The sequence below is a fragment of the Pseudorasbora parva genome, chromosome 2, assembly GCF_024679245.1.
Source record: "Pseudorasbora parva isolate DD20220531a chromosome 2, ASM2467924v1, whole genome shotgun sequence".
NCBI lineage: Eukaryota > Metazoa > Chordata > Actinopteri > Cypriniformes > Gobionidae > Pseudorasbora > Pseudorasbora parva.
The window spans coordinates 9,490,839-9,511,844 of record NC_090173.1 but is presented as its reverse complement, the minus strand read 5'-3'; the positions used below and the strand labels follow the sequence as shown (position 1 = coordinate 9,511,844).

General features: G+C 36.4%; 1 protein-coding gene across 1 annotated transcript; it reads right to left on the bottom strand.

The window, feature by feature from the left end:
* Window positions 1-2,480: 2,480 nt before the first annotated feature.
* On the bottom strand, window positions 2,481-20,722 carry LOC137048543 (uncharacterized). Its single transcript, XM_067426790.1, has 7 exons — window positions 20,636-20,722; window positions 20,449-20,499; window positions 19,367-19,426; window positions 19,236-19,280; window positions 18,664-18,872; window positions 18,181-18,340; window positions 2,481-2,731 (listed from the first exon to the last, which is right to left on the bottom strand). Exons 1-7 carry the CDS (start codon window positions 20,670-20,672, stop codon window positions 2,481-2,483), a joined length of 813 nt encoding a protein of 270 aa, XP_067282891.1. The 5' UTR covers window positions 20,673-20,722.
* Window positions 20,723-21,006: the final 284 nt, after the last annotated feature.

Sequence of the window (21,006 nt, the reverse complement as noted above, 5' to 3'; positions counted from 1 at the left end):
AGGAACACCTGTTCAATTTCTCATTAATGCCAATTATCTAATCATCCAATCACAGGGCAGTTTCTTCAGTGTATTTAGGGGTGTGGTCCTGGTCAAGACAATCTCCTGAACTCCAAACTGAATGTCAGAATGGGAAAGAAAGGTGATTTAAGCTATTTTGAGCGTGGCATGGTTGTTGGTGCCAGACGGGCCGGTCTGAGTATTTCACAATCTGCACAACCGTTTTTAGGGTTTACAAAGAATGGTGTGAAAAGGGAAAAAGGATCCAGTGTGCGGCAGTCCTGTGGGCGAAAATGCCGTGTTGATGCTAGAGGTCAGAGGAGAATGGGCTGACTGATTCAAGCTGATAGAAGAGCAACTTTAACTGAAATAACCACTCATTACAACCGAGGTATGCAGCAAAGAATTTGTGAAGCCACAACACGCACAACCTTGAGGCAGATGGGCTACAACAGCAGAAGACCCCACCGTGTACCACTTATCTCCACTACAAATAGGAAAAAGAGGCGACAATTTGCAAGAGCTCACCAAAATTGGACAGTTGAAGACTGGAAAAATGTTGCCTGGTCTGATGAGTCTCTATTTCTGTTGAGACATTCAGATGGTAGAGTCAGAATTTGGCGTAAACAGAATGAGAACATGGATCCATCATGCCTTGTTACCACTGTGCAGACTGGTGGTGGTGGTGTAATGGTGTGGGGGATGTTTTCTTGGCACACTTTAGGCCCCTTAGTGCCAATTGGGCATCGTTTAAATGCCACGGCCTACCTGAGCATTGTTTCTGACCATGTCCATCCCTTTATGACCACCATGTACCCATCCTCTGATGGCTACTTCCAGCAGGATAATGCACCATGTCACAAAGCTTGAATCATTTCAAATTGGTTTCTTGAACATGACAATGAGTTTACTGTACTAAAATGGCCCCCACAGTCACAAGATCTCAACCCAAAAGAGCATCTTTGGAATGTGGTGGAACGGGAGCTTCGTGCCCTGGATGTGCATCCCACAAATCTCCATCAACTGCAAGATTCTATCCTATCAATATGGGCCAACATTTCTAAAGAATGCTTTCAGCACCTTGTTGAATCAATGCCATGTAGAATTAAGGCAGTTCTGAAGGCGAAAGGGAGTCAAATACAGTATTAGTATGCTGTTCCTAATAATACTTTAGGTGAGTGTATTTTGCAATATATTGAATAATAAATAAGGAATTGCAGCTTTTCATTTATTTACTAAAATGTGATAATGGACGTAATTTTATAAAACGTCATAATATCTAGATATGTGATCAGATATGGTAAGGAATCTTTTTTTTTTTTTTATGTGTTTGGACGATGTCACATGCTCTTACTTGAAAGAGGTTGTTCTGCAAAATCAGAAAGGGCCAGTTCTTCTTGAAACTCCAGAGATGACTTCGATTCCCAGACTCAGGGTGTGAGCGTTTAGTCTTTCGGGGCCAACAGGGGAGTCCTCAAATATTATCAGTAAATTGTCTTTGCCATTTTCTGGTATGAGAAATTGCAACATTTCAAGTAAATTTCCATTTTGAAGCTACAGTATGTGAACATCCATCCATTTATTCTCAACACAAATTCTTCATAAGCTTGTGCTTTCAAGCCCTAAAACAATATTGTCGTGTAAATGTTATTTTTTCGTTGAAAACAGTTGTGTGTGTGTGTGTGTGTGTGTGTGTGTGTGTATATATATATATATATATATATATATATATATATATATATATATATATATATATATATATTGTATCTTAGTGTGAAGAACACTTTTTAAAATCTAAAGTTTTTTTTTTTTTTCACTATAAAGACCCTTTTGTGGAATGAAAGATTCAATGTCCAGGTCCTTAAGATATATAAAATGTTCTTTGGGAAACCAAAAATGGTTCTTCTATGGCAGGGGTCTGCAGCCTTCAACATCAGAAGAGCTTTTCTGGCCCCTATCCCACCGAATACAATTTATATGTGTTACGGTGTAGATGCAGCACTAAGAGAGAGTTCCAAGACTTCCAAACACAAATGAGCTTTATTCAAAATACTGACTTTACAAAGAACATCTAACACACTAAGTTAACTAACTAGTGGGGACAGCTGACAATAACTAAACACAGCTGACATAACTAAACTAATGAGGGGACTGACCAGATGCGGGATAACTAAGAACAAAGGAACATGTGACTATACTCAAACCAGGAAGTACAGGGGCGAAACACAACAGACACAGACCAAACATGTAACATTACTCCCCCTCCTGGTAGGCACGTCCTCGCACCCTAAGAAGTCCACCGGGGAGGGGGGGGCGGGCACCCTGAAGTCCTTGAGGCTAGCTGGGGACCTTCGGGGTGGAGCAGAGGCCATGGCGGGTAAGGAGCCTTGGGTGGCCATGGCGGGTCAGGAGTCTTGGGTGGCCATAGAAATAACAGTAGCACCCCGCCATGGCCAGCATGACTGGAGCCCAGGGTGGAGTTAGAGCCTTGGGCAGGGCTGGAGCCTTGGGCCGAGCTGGAGCCCCACCCCTATGTTCCCCACCCACAGACCCATGGCTGGAGGTGAGGGCTTCCTGATGGTCCTCCTCTGCCTCCTCGGCCTCTTCGCAGGCAGGACCTCACCGGACGGTCCACTGGAGGGATGGGTGGAGGAACCCGGCTGCTGGCGAACTGGCCAGGCCGCGGATGTTGTTGACGGGTCTGGATGAGGCAAACTCACAGTCTCTTCGACTTCGAATACAGAACCATTTAAAAACAAGATTAGATTGATTGTTTCAACCAGGGAATAGGAACAGAGAGCTTCTCGAAATCGAATGGTTTCCTCACCCAGACCCCGTGTTAACAGTGTTGGGCAAGCTACTTGGAAAATGTAGTGAGTTAAGCTACCAGTTACTCTACATTAAATGAAGCTTCACTACACTGAAGCTAACCCCCTGGGAAATGTAGCAAGCTAAGCTACAGCAACTTGACAAAAGTAGTTTACTACATCTAAGCTACTTTTTATTTATTTAATTTTATACTGAACCCACTTCATTCCAATCAATGCTATTTCAGTGATCAATAAAAGTCAAGCATATAGACACACATTTTTTTTAGTTATACTAAAAATGTCCGAAATCAATTCGGCAACAAAAACATGTGATCCATAATATTAACCCAACCAGGGGCCTATTGCACAAAACTAGGATATGGGATTAAGCCGGGATATCTTGGTGATCTTGTCATTTTTATGCAAAATTTAGTACACAGCTGTCATGTAAACATACCCTGAAGGCAAACTCATACCAAGAATGATAACGATAATGAAAGATAACTGCATATTAGTGGATAAATTGAGCCAGGATCACCAAAATATCCCAGCTTCATCCCTTATCCTAGTATTGTGCAATAGGCCCCTGGTGTCGAGAGTGTGTGTGTGTGTGTGTGTGTGTGTGTGTGTGTGTGTGTGTGTGTGTGTGTGTGTGTGTGTGTGTGTGTGTGTGTGTGTATGTTCATCTGTATGCGTATGATATGCATACACAACTGTGTGTTTGCATTTATGCGCAATTTAGACTTGGGCACTTTTGCAGGACAAACTGTAAGTTAATTTACAACTCGACTTGTACAAAAAAAGTCCAATCCAGAAAGTACAGTAGCAAAATAATTAAGCCCTGCTCCAAACAGTAGCTCCAAACACGGCAAAAAACAAACAAACAAACAAACAAACAAACAAACAAACAAACTAACAAACAGCCTGTGTGTGTGTGTGTGTGTGTGTGTGTGTGTGTGTGTGTGTGTGTGTGTGTGTGTGTGTGTGTGTGTGTACTTGTCTACCTATCTAACAGGGGACCTTGGCGTCGTTACACACTCACCAACAGGGGACCTCTGAGCCAAGAGGGGACATTTTTCAAGTCCCCTGTTGGTCATGCATTAAATCATGTGAAAATGAAGTAAAAAACTAAAGAAATGCTCTGGTGATTTTTTAAATGTTTGACCAAGTAAGGACCTACAGGTGTGTGTGTTTAAATCATGTTAAAATCAAGAAACAACACTCTGGTAAATTTTTAAAAATTTTGACCAAGAGGGGACCTAAGAGTGTGTGAGTGTTTAAGGCCATGCTCAGCAGCTCCCCTGTAGGCTGGAGCAGGAACTGTAATAGCCCTTAAACACACGTCGTTCACACACACACACACTCCTCTATTGTTTGAATGGCCTGCTGTCCTCTGACTCTAGAGCTGCTGTTTAACAGGCTGCTTACTAAAGGAACAAACATTATATAGATTATATCTCTTTACTAAATACCCTGACTAGTTTCAAACTTTGCATTACTTTAAAATTAAATACTACAGGATCCAAGAAAAAACGATTAAAAAATCTAAATAACCAGGATGTAATTAGAAATACATCTGCCATCAAAATGTGTGTGTCCTCAGTTTCTACAAATAAATATAGTAAATACCATCCATCATGGCCGTGGAGAGACCGTAAAACTTTATTAAATTATTAAGGGATCTCATTCAATGCTTTTGTAAACATTTTTTGTTTCTGTGTATATATATAAAACATTTTAATGACAGTGGCCTATAATTATTGAAAAATAATGCATTATTTTATTTATATAAAAAAAAAAGGTACGGTAAATGGGACAAACTTTGCATCTAAAGTTCTTTTAAACAAGTGTTAACATAGACATTATTAAAAACATTTTATTTTAGCCAAGTATTTGTAAAAATAATGTGTGACTTTTGGCCCATATAAAAGGCCCATCTTACCACCTTATACATTTATGAGCTTTTTAAACTAACCACTTTTGATTTATTTATGTTTAACAAAATGATGCAGGTCCCCTGTTAGATAGTAAATAACGACGCCTGTGTGTTTGCTGTGACATTTCTTATCATCACAAACACACTGCAAAGATTTAGAGTTTTAACAGCAATACCTGAGTTTAAAGGGTTAAATCAAGCAGAAAAAGCTCTCTAATGTATTAATTGCAGGCCATTATTGAATAGTGATTACGTTACACACACACACTGACTCAGGTCCCCTGTTAGATAGTAAATCACGACGCCTGTGTGTTTGCTGTGACATTTCTTATCATCATAAACACACTGCAAAGATTTAGAGTTTTTACAGCAATACCTGAGCTTAAAGGGTTAAATCAAGCAGAGATAGCTCTAATGTATTAATTGCAGGTAATTATTGAATAGTGATTACGTTACACACACACTGACTCAGGTCCCCTGTTAGATAGTAAATCACGACACCTGTGTGTTTGCTGTGACATTTCTTATCATCACAAACACACTGCAAAGATTTAGAGTTTTTACAGCAATACCTGAGTTTAAAGGGTTAAATCAAGCAGAAATAGCTCTCTAATGTATTAATTGCAGGTCATTTTTGAATAGTGATTACGTTACACACACTCACTCAGGTCCCCTGTTAGATAGTAAATCACGACGCCTGTGTGTTTGCTGTGACATTTCTTATCATCACAAACACACTGCAAAGATTTAGAAGTTTTACAGCAATACCTGAGTTTAAAGGGTTAAATCAAGCAGAAAAAGCTCTCTAATGTATTAATTGCAGGTCATTATTGAATAGTGACTACGTTACACACACACACTGACTCAGGTCCCCTGTTAGATAGTAAATCACGACGCCTGTGTGTTTGCTGTGACATTTCTTATCATCACAAACACACTGCAAAGATTTAGAGTTTTTACAGCAATACCTGAGTTTAAAGGGTTAAATCAAGCAGAAATAGCTCTCTAATGTATTAATTGCAGGTCATTATTGAATAGTGATAATGTTACACACACGCTCACTCAGGTCCCCTGTTAGATAGTAAATCACGACGCCTGTGTGTTTGCTGTGACATTTCTTATCATCATAAACACACTGCAAAGATTTAGAGTTTTTACAGCAATAACTGAGTTAAAAGGGTTAAATCAAGCAGAGATAGCTCTAATGTATTAATTGCAGGTAATTATTGAATAGTGATTACGTTACACACACACTGACTCAGGTCCCCTGTTAGATAGTAAATCACGACACCTGTGTGTTTGCTGTGACATTTCTTATCATCACAAACACACTGCAAAGATTTAGAGGTTTTACAGCAATACCTGAGTTTAAAGGGTTAAATCAAGCAGAAATAGCTCTCTAATGTATTAATTGCAGGTCATTTTTGAATAGTGATTACGTTACACACACACTCACTCAGGTCCCCTGTTAGATAGTAAATCACGACGCCTGTGTGTTTGCTGTGACATTTCTTATCATCACAAACACACTGCAAAGATTTAGAGGTTTTACAGCAATACCTGAGTTTAAAGGGTTAAATCAAGCAGAAAAAGCTCTCTAATGTATTAATTGCAGGTCATTATTGAATAGTGACTACGTTACACACACACACTGACTCAGGTCCCCTGTTAGATAGTAAATCACGACGCCTGTGTGTTTGCTGTGACATTTCTTATCATCACAAACACACTGCAAAGATTTAGAGTTTTTACAGCAATACCTGAGTTTAAAGGGTTAAATCAAGCAGAAATAGCTCTCTAATGTATTAATTGCAGGTCATTATTGAATAGTGATAATGTTACACACACGCTCACTCAGGTCCCCTGTTAGATAGTAAATCACGACGCCTGTGTGTTTGCTGTGACATTTCTTATCATCATAAACACACTGTAAAGATTTAGAGTTTTTACAGCAATAACTGAGTTTAAAGGGTTAATCAAGCAGAAATAGCTCTCTAATGTATTAAATGCAGGTCATTATTGAATAGTGATTACGTTACACACACACTCACTCAGGTCCCCTGTTAGATAGTAAATCACGACGCCTGTGTGTTTGCTGTGACATTTCTTATCATCACAAACACACTGCAAAGATTTAGAGGTTTTACAGCAATACCTGAGTTTAAAGGGTTAAATCAAGCAGAAATAGCTCTCTAATGTATTAATTGCAGGCCATTATTGAATAGTGATTACGTTACACACACACTCACTCAGGTCCCCTGTTAGATAGTAAATCACGACGCCTGTGTGTTTGCTGTGACATTTCTTATCATCATAAACACACTGTAAAGATTTAGAGTTTTTACAGCAATACCTGAGTTTAAAGGGTTAAATCAAGCAGAAATAGCTCTCTAATGTATTAATTGCAGGTCATTATTAAATAGTGATTACGTTACACACACACACTGACTCAGGTCCCCTGTTAGATAGTAAATCACGACGCCTGTGTGTTTGCTGTGACATTTCTTATCATCACAAACACACTGCAAAGATTTAGAGTTTTAACAGCAATACCTGAGTTTAAAGGGTTAAATCAAGCAGAAAAAGCTCTCTAATGTATTAATTGCAGGCCATTATTGAATAGTGATTACGTTACACACACACACTGACTCAGGTCCCCTGTTAGATAGTAAATCACGACGCCTGTGTGTTTGCTGTGACATTTCTTATCATCATAAACACACTGCAAAGATTTAGAGTTTTTACAGCAATACCTGAGCTTAAAGGGTTAAATCAAGCAGAGATAGCTCTAATGTATCAATTGCAGGTAATTATTGAATAGTGATTATGTTACACACACACTGACTCAGGTCCCCTGTTAGATAGTAAATCACGACACCTGTGTGTTTGCTGTGACATTTCTTATCATCACAAACACACTGCAAAGATTTAGAGTTTTTACAGCAATACCTGAGTTTAAAGGGTTAAATCAAGCAGAAATAGCTCTCTAATGTATTAATTGCAGGTCATTTTTGAATAGTGATTACGTTACACACACACTCACTCAGGTCCCCTGTTAGATAGTAAATCACGACGCCTGTGTGTTTGCTGTGACATTTCTTATCATCACAAACACACTGCAAAGATTTAGAGGTTTTACAGCAATACCTGAGTTTAAAGGGTTAAATCAAGCAGAAAAAGCTCTCTAATGTATTAATTGCAGGTCATTATTGAATAGTGACTACGTTACACACACACACTGACTCAGGTCCCCTGTTAGATAGTAAATCACGACGCCTGTGTGTTTGCTGTGACATTCCTTATCATCACAAACACACTGCAAAGATTTAGAGTTTTTACAGCAATACCTGAGTTTAAAGGGTTAAATCAAGCAGAAATAGCTCTCTAATGTATTAATTGCAGGTCATTATTGAATAGTGATAATGTTACACACACACTCACTCAGGTCCCCTGTTAGATAGTAAATCACGACGCCTGTGTGTTTGCTGTGACATTTCTTATCATCATAAACACACTGTAAAGATTTAGAGTTTTTACAGCAATAACTGAGTTTAAAGGGTTAATCAAGCAGAAATAGCTCTCTAATGTATTAAATGCAGGTCATTATTGAATAGTGATTACGTTACACACACACTCACTCAGGTCCCCTGTTAGATAGTAAATCACGACGCCTGTGTGTTTGCTGTGACATTTCTTATCATCACAAACACACTGCAAAGATTTAGAGGTTTTACAGCAATACCTGAGTTTAAAGGGTTAAATCAAGCAGAAATAGCTCTCTAATGTATTAATTGCAGGCCATTATTGAATAGTGATTACGTTACACACACACTCACTCAGGTCCCCTGTTAGATAGTAAATCACGACGCCTGTGTGTTTGCTGTGACATTTCTTATAATCACAAACACACTGTAAAGATTTAGAGTTTTTACAGCAATACCTGAGTTTAAAGGGTTAAATCAAGCAGAAATAGCTCTCTAATGTATTAATTGCAGGCCATTATTGAATAGTGATTACGTTACACACACACTGACTCAGGTCCCCTGTTAGATAGTAAATCACGACGCCTGTGTGTTTGCTGTGACATTTCTTATCATCATAAACACACTGTAAAGATTTAGAGTTTTTACAGCAATACCTGAGTTTAAAGGGTTAAATCAAGCAGAGATAGCTCTAATGTATTAATTGCAGGTAATTATTGAATAGTGATTACGTTACACACACACTGACTCAGGTCCCCTGTTAGATAGTAAATCACGACACCTGTGTGTTTGCTGTGACATTTCTTATCATCACAAACACACTGCAAAGATTTAGAGGTTTTACAGCAATACCTGAGTTTAAAGGGTTAAATCAAGCAGAAATAGCTCTCTAATGTATTAATTGCAGGTCATTATTGAATAGTGATTACGTTAAACACACACTGACTCAGGTCCCCTGTTAGATAGTAAATCACGACGCCTGTGTGTTTGCTGTGACATTTCTTATCATCACAAACACACTGCAAAGATTTAGAGGTTTTACAGCAATACCTGAGTTTAAAGGGTTAAATCAAGCAGAAAAAGCTCTCTAATGTATTAATTGCAGGTCATTATTGAATAGTGACTACGTTACACACACACACTGACTCAGGTCCCCTGTTAGATAGTAAATCACGACGCCTGTGTGTTTGCTGTGACATTTCTTATCATCACAAACACACTGCAAAGATTTAGAGTTTTTACAGCAATAACTGAGTTTAAAGGGTTAATCAAGCAGAAATAGCTCTCTAATGTATTAAATGCAGGTCATTATTGAATAGTGATTACGTTACACACACACTCACTCAGGTCCCCTGTTAGATAGTAAATCACGACGCCTGTGTGTTTGCTGTGACATTTCTTATCATCACAAACACACTGCAAAGATTTAGAGGTTTTACAGCAATACCTGAGTTTAAAGGGTTAAATCAAGCAGAAATAGCTCTCTAATGTATTAATTGCAGGCCATTATTGAATAGTGATTACGTTACACACACACTCACTCAGGTCCCCTGTTAGATAGTAAATCACGACGCCTGTGTGTTTGCTGTGACATTTCTTATCATCATAAACACACTGTAAAGATTTAGAGTTTTTACAGCAATACCTGAGTTTAAAGGGTTAAATCAAGCAGAAATAGCTCTCTAATGTATTAATTGCAGGTCATTATTAAATAGTGATTACGTTACACACACACACTGACTCAGGTCCCCTGTTAGATAGTAAATCACGACGCCTGTGTGTTTGCTGTGACATTTCTTATCATCATAAACACACTGCAAAGATTTAGAGTTTTTACAGCAATACCTGAGCTTAAAGGGTTAAATCAAGCAGAGATAGCTCTAATGTATTAATTGCAGGTAATTATTGAATAGTGATTATGTTACACACACACTGACTCAGGTCCCCTGTTAGATAGTAAATCACGACACCTGTGTGTTTGCTGTGACATTTCTTATCATCACAAACACACTGCAAAGATTTAGAGTTTTTACAGCAATACCTGAGTTTAAAGGGTTAAATCAAGCAGAAATAGCTCTCTAATGTATTAATTGCAGGTCATTTTTGAATAGTGATTACGTTACACACACACTCACTCAGGTCCCCTGTTAGATAGTAAATCACGACGCCTGTGTGTTTGCTGTGACATTTCTTATCATCACAAACACACTGCAAAGATTTAGAGGTTTTACAGCAATACCTGAGTTTAAAGGGTTAAATCAAGCAGAAAAAGCTCTCTAATGTATTAATTGCAGGTCATTATTGAATAGTGACTACGTTACACACACACACTGACTCAGGTCCCCTGTTAGATAGTAAATCACGACGCCTGTGTGTTTGCTGTGACATTTCTTATCATCACAAACACACTGCAAAGATTTAGAGTTTTTACAGCAATACCTGAGTTTAAAGGGTTAAATCAAGCAGAAATAGCTCTCTAATGTATTAATTGCAGGTCATTATTGAATAGTGATAATGTTACACACACACTCACTCAGGTCCCCTGTTAGATAGTAAATCACGACGCCTGTGTGTTTGCTGTGACATTTCTTATCATCATAAACACACTGTAAAGATTTAGAGTTTTTACAGCAATAACTGAGTTTAAAGGGTTAATCAAGCAGAAATAGCTCTCTAATGTATTAAATGCAGGTCATTATTGAATAGTGATTACGTTACACACACACTCACTCAGGTCCCCTGTTAGATAGTAAATCACGACGCCTGTGTGTTTGCTGTGACATTTCTTATCATCACAAACACACTGCAAAGATTTAGAGGTTTTACAGCAATACCTGAGTTTAAAGGGTTAAATCAAGCAGAAATAGCTCTCTAATGTATTAATTGCAGGCCATTATTGAATAGTGATTACGTTACACACACACTGACTCAGGTCCCCTGTTAGATAGTAAATCACGACGCCTGTGTGTTTGCTGTGACATTTCTTATAATCACAAACACACTGTAAAGATTTAGAGTTTTTACAGCAATACCTGAGTTTAAAGGGTTAAATCAAGCAGAAATAGCTCTCTAATGTATTAATTGCAGGCCATTATTGAATAGTGATTATGTTACACACACACACTGACTCAGGTCCCCTGTTAGATAGTAAATCACGACGCCTGTGTGTTTGCTGTGACATTTCTTATAATCACAAACACACTGTAAAGATTTAGAGTTTTTACAGCAATACCTGAGTTTAAAGGGTTAAATCAAGCAGAAATAGCTCTCTAATGTATTAATTGCAGGTCATTATTGAATAGTGATTACGTTACACACACACTGACTCAGGTCCCCTGTTAGATAGTAAATCACGACGCCTGTGTGTTTGCTGTGACATTTCTTATCATCATAAACACACTGTAAAGATTTAGAGTTTTTACAGCAATACCTGAGTTTAAAGGGTTAAATCAAGCAGAAATAGCTCTCTAATGTATTAATTGCAGGTCATTATTGAATAGTGATTACGTTACACACACACTGACTCAGGTCCCCTGTTAGATAGTAAATCACGACGCCTGTGTGTTTGCTGTGACATTTCTTATCATCACAAACAAACTGTAAAGATTTAGAGTTTTTACTGCAATACCTGAGCTTAAAGGGTTAAATCAAGCAGAAATAGCTCTCTAATGTATTAATAGATAGTTAGATGTTAGATAGTAAATCACGACGCCTATGTGTTTCTCTCCTCAACCCCCACAACCCCCCACTCACAATTTACATTTCAATAAAGGAGACTTGAAAAACCAGTTTGTGAACCACAGGCCAAAAGAGCTCAAACTACCAATGTGGCAGAACCCTTCTCAAATAAACTAGAGAAGATGCTGGGATTTGCCCTGCCAAATTAAACTAAATTACAGTTTTTACAATCGCTAGGCCACATTTCTCAATACTTTGGTCATTTTCAAAACTTGTTCTCCAAACCAACTTTCTGCTTCACATCAGTTATTTCACATTCAAAATCCACAAAAACTAACAAAACACTTCATTCATGTCTCAAATCAAGTGCCAATGATCCACAGTTTAGCTTGCACAGACTGAAGTTGTGATCACTGTGTGAAGAGTTTTGAAAAAGTGACCAACATTTGTTTGACAAATTTGAGAGTGCCAGAGACTTTAACTAAGGAGAATATTCTGACCACAATGTGTGATGTTATTGAGATCTTTTATGAAACTTTTTAGAGGTGACAAAAGTGAGAGTTCCAGAGTATCTAGCTGAAGAAAAAAGTCTGAGCACAGCATGCGATACTGTTGAGATCCCTTCTGAAACTTTAGAGGAGACACATATGAGCAATCCAGTCTCTCTAGCCAAGGAGACAAATCAGAGCATAGTATGTGATGTTGTTGAGATCTCTTATGAAACTTTAGAGGAGATAAACATGAGAGAATGTCATTTTTTGTCTCAGGATAAACATGTGAGAAGCAGGAGACTTAGCCTTATGTCTCAATTTGATGTTCACTTGATCTCATTTCTGTTTAGGAGAAAGATGTGAGTTGAGAAGGAGATCTCAGGTTTGATTTTCCTTTCCTCTAGGTTGGCCTTTGGTTCACAAACTGGGTTTTTAGGGCCCTATAAAATCCGTTTTATTTTTTCCCAAATTCCGTTTTTTCCGTTTAAATTTTTGCAAATTCCGTTTTTTCCGTTTTAATTTTTGCAGATTCCTTTTTTTCCGTTAAAATGTTTGGTAATTCAGTTTTTTTACCCTTTACTGTAATTTTGGTGAAAAAAGAGTTTGCTTTTAATGTTAATATAATACAACATAAAACAAAAAATAGGAATGACCTTAAATTTATCGAGGTAACAAACATCACATTTACTTTTTAGGACAAATATGATATTTGACATAACACTGCACTTCAAATACTTCAAATATTAATGGTTATTAGCTTTAAACTTTCCGGTAAAATAAATTATAATAGTTTATATAAGTTAAAATGAAAGTGCTCCATTAGCTTTTTCTTTCAAGTAATTTTTTTTTAAAAAGAACTAAAAAAAAAAAAAAAAAATCATAAGAATCATATTTTACAGTACTCTTAAGTACTATTAAGTAAAACATTTAAATTTGAAAATTAACATTAAAAAAAAACATTGCACCATGAAATCATGTAGTGAATTGTTCTGTGTGTTTAACAATCACCATTATGATATCCAGAGCTGTGAAAAATAAAAATACACGAAAACACAACACTGCCTGAAGTTTTTTTCCCCAACTTCAAAGGCCCCTTTAAATGATTAAAACTAGATGCTTAATTTTAACTTTAAGGTTACTTATCATGTAAACTACCCATATACAGCATGTTAAATGCATGTTTGGAACAGACTAACAGAGGGGAAAACGGTCGCATTTGCAGCAGATATGCATTGCTGCCTAATGTGCACATTATAAATCAAAGCACGAGATGACAGGGGTCGAGCAGAACACCGGAAAATCTGACAGAATGGACAATATTTGTCTGTCTGTGCAATACACGAGCGCGGCTCCCGCTCTCCATACGCAAAGCTTCTGCACCGCCTGCGCGTGCAGTGTGAAACCGCCGTTAGCGTCGAGTTTCTTAACTTTTTCGCTGCCGAAAGCAGAGCCGTGGAGACCAACTTCGCCATACTTTCATTGTTTTGAAGGCCGAGCTGAAATTACGGGAGGGGTTGTGTCGCGAAGATTTGCTTCCCCCGGTCTGCACTTTCCTCAGACATACGTTCTCCACCCACACGACACAGAATTTCATTACAAATATATAAAACTCCGGGGAAATCTGCGTTAACACCAGATTCCGCGTTTATATGCAGATTCCGCGTTAATATGCCAATTCCGCGATTCCGTCCGCGATTCCGTGATCGTGGAAATTATAGGGCCCTAGGTTTTCAAGTCTTCCCTTATTTATTATTATTAAAATGTAAATTGTGTGGGGGGTTGTGTGGATCTACTGTGTTTGTAGACCCGGTTTACAGCAGTTAGTTCACCTACAAATGAAAATTAGCCCATGATTTACTCACCCTCAAGTCATCCCAAGTGTATATGACATTCTTTTTTCAAATGAATAAAATCTGAGTTATTTAAATTTATATTAAAAAAAGTCCTGGCTCTTCCCAGCTTTAAAATGCCAGTGCCTTGTCGGTCCATAAAAGTGCATCTAACCATCATATAACTGATCCACACAGTAACTGATCCATAGACTAAAATATTAGCTTTCGGTTTTCAGTGCCACACGAATCACATTGCGCTTAAAGGACAACTCCGGTGAGAAATGACCCTAGGGGTAATTAACAGATGGTTATCGAGTAGATCGTTCTCTGGGATGCGGTTTCATGAAAATCGAATTTAAAGAGTTTTATCTCTAAACACAGATTAGCTTATAATGTTTGTCTATGGGACATGGAATAAGTGAAATTAAATCGCTAGTTAATACCACTAACAAGGCTCAAAATAACCTCACACTAACAAGGCAGCATAATGAGGATCCCTACATGCAAACCGCAGCATTGAGAACTTGTTAGAGTACAAACGGTTTAATAAGAAGATACTTTCTAAAGACAGTACATTACACGTTTACAGACTGCAGCCATCTTGGAAAACAGTCTCGACTAGTCGAGCCACGAACGTTGTGCTAAGTGAGCTGGTCGATAGGAATTAAGTTTGTGAAATCTAATTACATGGACTTTTTTTTCTTTTTTTTTCTCTACTGCGTTCAGTGCTTTCTTCCGGAAACAACGGCCCATATGAGATTCCAAGTCACAGTTCATCACTTAGCACAGCGTTCGTCACTCAAATCTGTTTTTAGAGATAAAACTCTTTACACTTGATTTCCATGAAAACGCATCCCAGAGAACGATCTACTCGGTAACCATCTGTAACCATTTTTTTTTTTTTTTTTTTTTTTTTTTTTTTTTACAGTGAGGACAATACAGTGTTATATTACAACTACTGACAGACCGTCCTGAAAAGCACTGTTTATTTCATGTGTATCCCCAGCTAGAATTTTTTTGTTATCAGAATGTTCTGAGAACATTACCATGTATTGTTCTATAAATGTTTTCAGCGGGTAGTTTTATTTTTGTTCCCAGAATGTTCTTTTCAAAGTTAGGAGAACATTCTTCTAAAAACATTGTAAAAATGTTTAGTGGTAACATTCTTATAACATTATTGCCTAACGTTTTTATAAAGTTTTCAGCGGGTAGTTTTATTTTTGTTCCCAGAATGTTCTTTTCAAAGTTAGGAGAACATTCCTCTAAAACAATCTAAAAATGTTTTAGTGGTAACATTCTTATAACATTATTCCCTAACGTTTTTATAAAGTTTTCAGCGGGTAGTTTTATTTTTGTTCCCAGAATGTTCTTTTCAAAGTTAGGAGAACATTCTTCTAAAAACATTGTAAAAATGTTTTAGTGGTAACATTCTTATAACATTATTCCCTAACGTTTTTATAAAGTTTTCAGCGGGTAGTTTTATTTTTGTTCCCAGAATGTTCTTTTCAAAGTTAGGAGAACATTCTTCTAAAAACATTGTAAAAATGTTTTAGTGGTAAAATTCTTATAACATTATTCCCTAACGTTTTTATAAAGTTTTATGTTGTATGTTTTATTTTTGTTCTTAGAATGTTCTTTTGAAAGTTAGGATAACATTCTATAAAAACATTATAAATGTTTTGTGATATTCCTTAAATGTTTACAAATAAAAATTTTAGAACATTATCCTCTAACATTTTATAAAGTGGTAAATGTTATTGTACTTCACACAATGTTCTCCTAAGAGGTGTGATAATGTTCTATAAAATGGTTTGGGAATATCCTTGTTAAAATGTTAAGTGATAATATTTTTAGAACATTGTCTACCCCAAAGTCTTAAAACGTTTCTAGAATGTTCTCCTAAAAGATACAATAATGTACTTTACAAACAAATTTTTTGTGATAACATTGTTGGAACATTATGCCCTAACATTGTTATAAAGTTTTTTTTTTTCTAGTTTGTTAAATGTTACCAGACAAAAGGGGATTTTATGTAGAGTCGAACTTCATGCTTCAATAACATGCAAATGTTCTGTAACATTTTAAACTTTATTATCTTTAAAGGAACACTCCCACCGTTTTTAGAAATAGGGCTTATTGAACTTCTTTCCTACATTTAGATATGTGGGCAAATGCATTTGTCTCAGTGCATGCATTGTTTTCGTTTGGCAGGGTTGCCGCTAGCTTAGCTTAGCATAATGAATGGAATCCTATGTTAACAGCTAGCAAGTGTTTAAGCTGTGTTCTCTTTACAGATTAATGTGTACTGTACATCATGAAATACAACTATGAATAATTTTTTTTTTAAACATTTGTATTGTACCATGATACAAATAATAATAATAATTTACAAAAACTGCTCAAGAAACAACTATGATTAAACAACATTTTTTTTTTAATTTTTATACATTTTGTATTTGTAAACAGTTCTTCTAGTCAGCAGATTCAATCAGGCCGCTCCCCTCTGCTGCTGCTGCATGTTCTTGACTCATTAACTGGCTTTCATCCATGGAGGGTCCTCCATTATCCCGCTGCATAGACAATTTTATTAATTAAAATCATAATAATTTATGATATCTTAAAGTAGATGCTGTTGTCTTTCATGCATGTACAAATACATAGGGAAATAAATACAAATTAATGCATTACAATTAAGTAAATATAGAAATAAAAAATAAAGTAAAATAAAATAGTTAGCAACAACTTTTTTTAACAAATCATTTATCATTTTTTTATTTATATTCATATATTTTCCTATTATGAAATTAATTGATTTATAAAACAAAGATGGATAAATGAACCAAACTAATAAAAACAGGTAACAACATTCAAATAAATGTCAATTCTATGCCATTAATTATGTACATTTTTCTGACAAAGGTGTATTTTCTTTGGTTTTGTCAAATGAAAAAACTCGATTTGAAAATTTGCATTACCATCTTCAACTACCCTGCCACTAAAATCACATTTATATCATGTAAATTTGCAGCTACATGTTAGCTACAATGACACTGTAAACTATGCAGTGGGTCAGTTACATTTTTCAAGTTCACCAAACATGGCTTTCTTGCTTAGCCAGAAAATTTTGCTAAGCTAATACATTTTCATCTTTGAGCTAATCAAGTTATTGTTGTCACGATAGTGGAATTACTAATTTCTATATAATACTTATAAAAAATAAAGTCACCTAAATTTATCTGGAAAAACAGCATAATTCGTTGAATAGCGAATACTTTACATCCTTGTGTTTTGAACAAATGCTTAACACTGACCTGATTCACTCTGTGAGGGGCATATCTCAGTGTATCAGCTATACAATTTTCTATTGTTTTTTGCAGAGTTGTCGGGTGGATCTTGTGGCAGGCCTCTAAATATAAAGAAAGGAAAAGAGGGAAAAACAAGAATGAGAAAAGTATAAGTACTTTAATGTAGCTGAATCAGTAATTGACAAAGTAGTTGTAGCCTTGTAGTTTCAATATTTCAAGATCAACCCTTTTATTTATTAACATCCTGTAGTAAGCACCCAATTTAAGCTGAAATTTCAACAAACCCTTTACAGTAATTTTTTGGATTTATTAGGTTTGATGGCAGATTTTGTCGCAAAACCCACAAGTAGCTTGTGAAGAAATAGACTACTGTATGACATAATCATTAAAGCAGAATATCTCAATGGAGATTACTATACTCCTATTTACTGTACATGTTTGCCAGTGTTTTATGATAATCAGTGCTTCTTTTACAGTGTAGTGTATGTGCACATGGTTGCCAGATTGCAAAGATTAAATAAAACAGAGCAAAAAATTTATAATTGGGTGGATTTAAAGTCTTCACATCTAACAACAGCGAGAACGAACGCTTGTGGAGTGGAGGATTATGAAAAAAACGTCTCCTCTTTTCTCTTTTGAAACTTACGGATTATGATGGGATATATAGCCAAATCCTGAAAATTTCTTTTCCCCTTTCGACCCTTCAAACTGTAATTTGCCCAAAGGCCATTTGTTCCAATTTCTCTCATCATTCGTCTCACGGAGTCACCAGGAGTTTTACCTCCCAGCAGTGACAGATAATCAACCTGTAAAGAGAAACAATGCAGAAAAACAATTTTCTGATAGGACAAGGCATATCTCCTAGTGAATTCCTTTCCTCTCAGTGTTCCTTTCATTAGGTTAAAAAAGTTGTCAAATTCATCTGTAGTTTTTTAAACACCTTGTCCAAACAAATAGAATGAGCTTGTTAACTGATCATGACTGAGTGTCGATTGCCCTTTCCAATGAACACAAAAACACACAATCTCAGACTGTTCCGATCAAATCTGACCTGTACAGCTGCCTGAATCAAAATAACGCCCTGCCAGAGGAGAACTGCCACCCAATGCAATGTCCTATTTTCACATACCACTTTCTTTCTGTGAGCGAGGTCCTTTAGCTTGTCAGAAGCTTCTTCAAGTTGAGCTGGAGTCTGTAGTGACCTGGTCAGCTCTTCAATTTCAGGGTCATCAGAACTCATGGTTTTGGTTAAAATGGACTGAATGGTCTGTAGAGAGAGTTCGATCTTGTCCAGTCTCATAAAGATGGCCCTCACATATGCTGGTGTGCAAGAATCATCTGAAATATAAAAATACATCTGAGAAATGGTCCTTTTTGACCACAAGAACTTAGGTACAGCTGAGCCCAGTGGTTACCTTCACCACAAGAGTGAAATTAAAAACATGATTAACATAACATTCCATTTGGCTGCCATCTCACATTTACTCATGAGAAATTACATAGGTAGTGTAATTGTACCTACTTCATCATTGTTGATTGTTCATTAAGTAGTAATGGAAACAAAAATCTGTCCCAGAATTTACTAAGCTCTGAAAAGTCCCAGATTACTGAAAGTACCAGTGCCTTTGGTAGCTGACAATGGCAAGTAGTTTGTGTAATTCTTTGAGTACTTGCATGGCAATGATCAAGAATCCAACTTACTCTGAGTGTTTGGAGTTGTATTCGGAGTGCTTGTGATAGAGGGACCTAAATTTGTGCAAAATAACACGTTTAAATGATGTACAATTACATGATGTCACCATAACAAAGTTGTCTAGTGATGACAGGCATACCTTGGTCATTGCTCTGTAACATAGTCCTTGTTGGGGTCACATCCAAATTTGTGTGAAAAGCTGGCAAAAATAGAAAAAAAGAAAAGCTGGTTACATCTGTGTTTCTGCAGGTTTCATCGTGTCTAATTTAAGACTTTTTAAGACCATTATAAATAAATCTTAGGAGACCATTTATAAACTTTATGGCCACAATGAAAAATTAGCAAATGTGTTTTCCTTGATAAAGGGATACAATGATACATTTATAGGCAAAATTATTTAATTTATTAAAATCAGACACATATGGCATATCAGCTCAGCTGTAATTCGGCCATAAGTAATCACAGCTTGCTGATATACAGCCATATCGCACAGCTACATGTGTGATATTGTGTTCATACAACAGTTTGACGGCATAAGTGAGTTAATAAATAAGAAACAATGACGGAGTGTCTTTCCTATTGTGTGCAGAACTCTTCCTTCCACTATGGATTCAAATCTCAAGTTGACAGTTGGGAACATTTCAATAGACTTACAGTATATCAGTCAATATGACGAATTCTATATTTTCTGTCTTGCATTAAGTATGAGAGCCTTTTCTAAACAAAAAACACACACCATGAGGTCCTTTCCAGGCTTCTAAACCGTAATCAATATGATTCATCATACTCTCGTGTGTATGTTTTGTTTTTATAACATAATCCTTGCTTTTAGAAAGCATAAAATCTGCTGTAGGTTTTACAAATGTTTAAAGTAGGCTTGCTGAGATTGTTGGTGTTCAGCCACAACACTGGTTACATCACTTGTCCACAACTGCACTGCCCCCACCGTTGTTTTGATTTCTTATAGTACTTAAAAATCATTCAGTTCAGTTAGAGAAAATACAGAACAATTAAAAAAGCAGATTTGGTTTCAAAGCGAAATGTAAAAGAGCCTACTTAAACGTTTGTCATTACACTGTTTTGTTGTGTTTTCTTTAAGAATAATAATGAACCCGCCATTTTACACCCCTCCAGTGATATCTGTGTTTGTGAGAAAATTCCTAAATGCACAGCCAGACAGGGGTAAAAACGAAATGGATTAATGTTAAAATGGAAATTTACTTGGGCTGTCCTCGTTGTGTCTGGCTGAAAAGAAATCCATTGATGGGGTGACTAAAAACACAAGGTAGCAAGTTAGAAAGTCAAAGCAGTTCACTGAAAGTATATATAAAAAAATTCTGAGGAAAACAAGACAAAGATTATTCACAGACATCAAACACTTTGTGGTTACTCAGTACCATTTACTTACAGGAAGGCATTTTTGGCATCTGTGGAGTCTGATTCATCGTGGCAGTGTCAGTTAATGTCTTCACTCTCTTGGCAAAGGGCTCATCTATATCTGTATCTAATGGATATATTTTATATATAAATATATATATATATATATATATATATATATATATATATATATATATATATATATATACAAATACAGTACAGGCCAAAAGTTTGGACACATTACTATTTGTAATGTTTTTGAAAGAAGTTTCTTCTGCTCATCAAGCCTGCATTTATTTGATCAAAAATACAGAAAAAAATTTAATTGTGATATATTATTACAATTTAAAATAATTGGTTTTCAATTTATTATACTTGCTCTATGATCATTTATTTCTGTGA